This window comes from Hipposideros armiger, unplaced genomic scaffold (assembly GCF_001890085.2).
Source record: "Hipposideros armiger isolate ML-2016 unplaced genomic scaffold, ASM189008v1 scaffold_244, whole genome shotgun sequence".
Taxonomy (NCBI): domain Eukaryota; kingdom Metazoa; phylum Chordata; class Mammalia; order Chiroptera; family Hipposideridae; genus Hipposideros; species Hipposideros armiger.
Genome location: NW_017731594.1, coordinates 1,435,631 through 1,440,011, shown reverse-complemented (window position 1 = coordinate 1,440,011; position 4,381 = coordinate 1,435,631). Strand labels below are relative to the sequence as shown.

At 42.3% G+C, this 4,381-nt stretch overlaps 1 protein-coding gene across 1 annotated transcript in view; it reads right to left on the bottom strand.

Moving 5' to 3' along the window:
* MATCAP2 (microtubule associated tyrosine carboxypeptidase 2) overlaps positions 1-4,381 on the bottom strand; it is a 38,378-nt gene that overhangs the window by 6,682 nt on the left and 27,315 nt on the right. Inside the window, exons 3-5 of the mRNA XM_019655697.1 lie at positions 1,555-1,698; positions 869-1,001; positions 31-336 (exon numbers count right to left, since the gene is read on the bottom strand). Coding sequence (XP_019511242.1) covers positions 31-336; positions 869-1,001; positions 1,555-1,698 — 583 coding nt within the window. The remainder of the gene's footprint in view (positions 1-30; positions 337-868; positions 1,002-1,554; positions 1,699-4,381) is intronic.

Sequence of the window (4,381 nt, the reverse complement as noted above, 5' to 3'; positions counted from 1 at the left end):
AGTCAGAAAACCTAGTCAGGGAATGCTCACCTGGTTGGGAAGTGTCAGTCCAGCCCCTCTTGGCTCGTACACAGTAATCCCATCTTGTATTGGGGTCCTTGACAAACTTCCCGATATCTCGGAAGAGTTCACAGAAAGACATTTGGCTGGCTCGATAAACAGTGTAGTAGAGGAGGGCGGCCCTCCATAAAAAGGGGTCTTTTCTAAACAGGACACTGTGAATACTCGCCAGTCCTTCCTCCGTGGGATTGTTTGGCTTCAGCTCATGTTTTTTACGGCCAGTCCAACTGTTCCATGGCTGCTGAAGGTTGTTAATACCTCGAAAATAATGCGTGCCTACAGAGAAGGAAGGCACACGGAAAACAAGAAATGCCATTCTCGTTTTCATTCTTTCCCCGGACCCACACTGATGTGCCCCTACCAATCAAAATGAGCAGGAAACGGCCCGACCCCAAAATCTTTTGGTTCAAAGGAGCAAGCACACTGCCTTTAGAGGGCTCATGCATCTCATGAGAAGAAGTATAAGTTTTATAGCAAATTATTTTTTTAAAGGGAAGAATCATAGACTTGATACTTAAAAGAATCGCAGAGATCACTTAATTCAATTCCTTCAGTTTAAGGTTGGGAAGCTGAAATCCCCAGGGATTAAAGGACTTTCTGAGCTGAATACAGCTATACAGTGTCCTAAAAAAATCTAATTTGGAATGAGAATTAATCATCTCAGCTTTAGTTCAAGTGAAACCTAACAACTTCATTACTTTTTGCCAAATGCTGCTAAAACAAATCAACAAAAGCCCTTATAAAAGAACACTTCTTTGGAGCTAATTTCTGACATTACGAATGGACAAATGGAGACGCGCGGGCCTACCTATCTCGTGTCTCAGCATCCCTTCCAGCCAGTGCTCGCGTGCAGTGGACACATTGATGGTCAGTGTGGGACACCCATTCACGACTGTCATGGATGCTCGGGAGAGCAGGTCCTCGGTGAGATGAACCACAATCTAAGAAGCAAGAGGAAAAATACATACACATATTTGACCCTTCCAATTTTGAGCCTCTGGGAATTCAAGAACCTTTACTGGAATGAAAGGACAGGCGACGACTATGCTGAGGAAGACACGGGGGACTGAAAATACGCCTCGGCTGTGCTGTCTGTCAAGCATGGTCCCCTGGCTAAAATGACGCCAACGAAGGTGCAAGCGCCAGAGCGCTGTTCACTGCTGGGCCGACCCTTATTTCGAGACTGAATACTAGGAACTGGCCACTAGGAAGAGAGGCCACTGGGGTAAATCTCTTCATTAACAAAGTTCATGAAATAACTCACATAATCCCACAAGCTATACAGAAATGGTGGGAAGAAAAGAAGAAAAACAGGAAGAAAGTGAACACAATTCAATGAAACAGAAAATCAGACTTGCAGTATTTAGTGAGACATCTGGGTGACTAATTTAATGAGCTAAATAGTGTTGGAAAATTGAAACCTGGAGCAAAAGCCCCGTGGCACTGACTGAGCGCTAATCCCAGCAGTGGGCCCCTCAGCTCACGTGGACTCACCTCGCCCATGCAGCCTTCCTTCATCATGTACTTCCTGACATGGCTCCAGATTCGAGTCTTAGACAGCAGGCTACCACCAGTGGCCTGTTCAAATTTCTCATAACTTCCATACTTCTGTAAAGTCAGCTCCATAATATTGATGGACTGTGAAAGAAACAGAGATAATGAAAGGAAACAGTCTCCCGTTACTTCCAGATGAGTAATAAGCCGGTTACATTCTTAGTCCTTGTGACCTGTTTCTGGGTTTATCGATTGCCAAATGGAAGTGCAACCGAGGTACCACACGTTTCTAATCCTAAACAGCTTTCACTCGTTTTCACCAGTGTTTACAAACACTCGTGTGGTTACAAATACCACTCCCTTCCCCTAAGCTCGCTTCTCTCTAACACACGAAGGATGCAGGGGCTCAAGGACCTCGTGTGTTGTGAACATCTGACTGGCTGACAAGCTGCGGCAGACAGGCTCCTTGGCTTCTCGAAGGCCCTGCGGTGGTTTAGCAGGACTCGGAGTGGGAGGCATGTCTCTAGATGAGTCACTAGATTATAATTACCATTTGGATAGAGAAAACAATACACCGCCCCCCCGCCCCCCAATTTTTAAGAACACACAAAAGAATCAACCATTCTTCTGTGAAAATCCTATAAAATCTGGTGTCTCCCTGGGCTACTCTTGGGCAGAAAATATAACGTCAACATTACTAATAACACTTGCATCTTTCATTCAAGGCAAGGTACCATCTACGTTTCATTCTTCATAAATCTGCATCGAAAGAATGTGGAGTCAAGATCTTGTTCTCTAAACACAAATATGTAGGAAGGAAGACTTAAAAAAAGCCTGGTAACAAATCACGGATCATCAGTATCTATGGGAAAGCCACAAGAAAGGAAAACATAAGGAAGAAAAATGCTCTTCAAAGGTCTTTTGGGAAATAAATTAGAAATTCAAATATATCTTAAATGAATTGTGAAAGAAGCTGCAGTATTCAGATACATGTTATGTAAGTCTATAGTTTCTGGACTGTTATCAGACTAGTAAAGAGATTAAAAGTATAAGCTCTAGAATCAGACTACCTGAGTTGACATCCTGGCTGTCACCTTCTAGTTGTGTGACCATGGTCAAGTCACTGGATTTGTTACTAAGCCTTCTCATTTGTAAATGGGGATGACAATAATAGTATCTATTTCATGGTTTTGTTGAGAAAATTTAGTCAACCTTCGTAAAGCATAATTTCAGACACAACAGTCAATATATGAGAGGTGACAATTAAGTTCGCGAACTTGTTGCAACAATGTTGCTAACTTTTTTTTATATCAGAGGGATTACTCATTATGAATTTCTACCAACTGGACAAACAGTTCACCAAGTTTACTATTTGGAAGTGCTGAAAAGGCTGCATGAAAAAGTTAGATGACCTGAACTTTTCGCCAACAATTCATGGCTCTTGCATCACGACAATGNAAAAAAAATGAAGTGGAAAAAGCTTATGAGATCTGAGCCTATTTTAAAGAAAAGGTGTTCCATTTACAAAGAAAACCTTTCTCCCATTATAACTTGTGAACTTTAAAAAAATGTTTGCTCTATTAAATGGACGAAAATCCTACCATATGGAGATTCCTATATTAAGAAACTGTCAATTTTGTTCGACATGCTAATAGCATGGAGATTGTGGGGGAAAAAAAGTTGTCCTTATCAGAGATGCATACTGACGCATTTGTGGGTAAAAGGACATGATGTCTGGCATTGGCTTTAATATACTGTAGAAAAACAGGAATTTGGAAGAATAGATGAACCACAGTTAGAAAATATTGATAATTACTAAGATTAGGTAATATTTAATGAGGGTTCAGCACATTAACAACTCTTCTTTTGTATACATTTGAAATTTTCAGCAATACATTTTTTTTTTTTTAAGGATGTGAAGGAAAGAAAAGAACTAGTCTAACAGTGAAGCGGCTCCACGGGTGTCACGGCCAGTGTGAAAATTGTGCATCCAGGTACCAAGGACTAAAATACAGGCAAGCAGATAGATCTAAGAGGGGAAGGCAGATGGCAAGCACAGTCTCGATCAGAAACAAATTGGGATGACTGACATGTCAACAACAATCAAGGCTCAACTACAACAGGAGGGCACACACAACCCACACATGGGACACTCCTGGAGCCCCCGGAGCAGGTCACCAGGGAGACGGCGCCACTGGGCCCCACAGGGCACCTACTACATAAGGCCACCCGCCAAGACTGGGAGATGTAGCAGGTCTATCCTAATACATTGAAACAAACACAGAGAGGCAGCCAAAATGAGGAAACAAAGAAACATGTCCCAAAAGAAAGAACAGTAGAAAACTCCAGAAAAAGAACTAAGTGAATGTAAGCAAGCCAAAACAAAGTTCAAAACAATGGTTATAAGGATGCTCAAGGAAATTAGTAAGAACTTTAACAATGAGATGGCAAGCACAAGAAAGGACACGGAAACCATAAAAAAGAACCAGCCAGAAGTGAAGAATACAAGAACTGAAATGAAGAATGCGCTAGAAGGGATCACCAGCACACTAGATGAAGAAGAGGATCAAATCAGCAATTTGGAAGACAACGTAACAGAAAACACCCAATTGGAACAGCAAAAACAAGAAAGAGTCCAAGAAAAAAACATTAGGATAGTTTAAGAGACCTCTGGGACATCAAGCGTACCAACATTCGCATCATAAGGGGTACCAGAAGGAGAAGAGAGCAAGCCAGCGACTGAGAACCTATCTGAACAAATAATGGCTGAAGCAGCCTGGCGTGGTGCTGCGTACACGAGGCAGGGGACGGACGTCCCCGTCTTCCC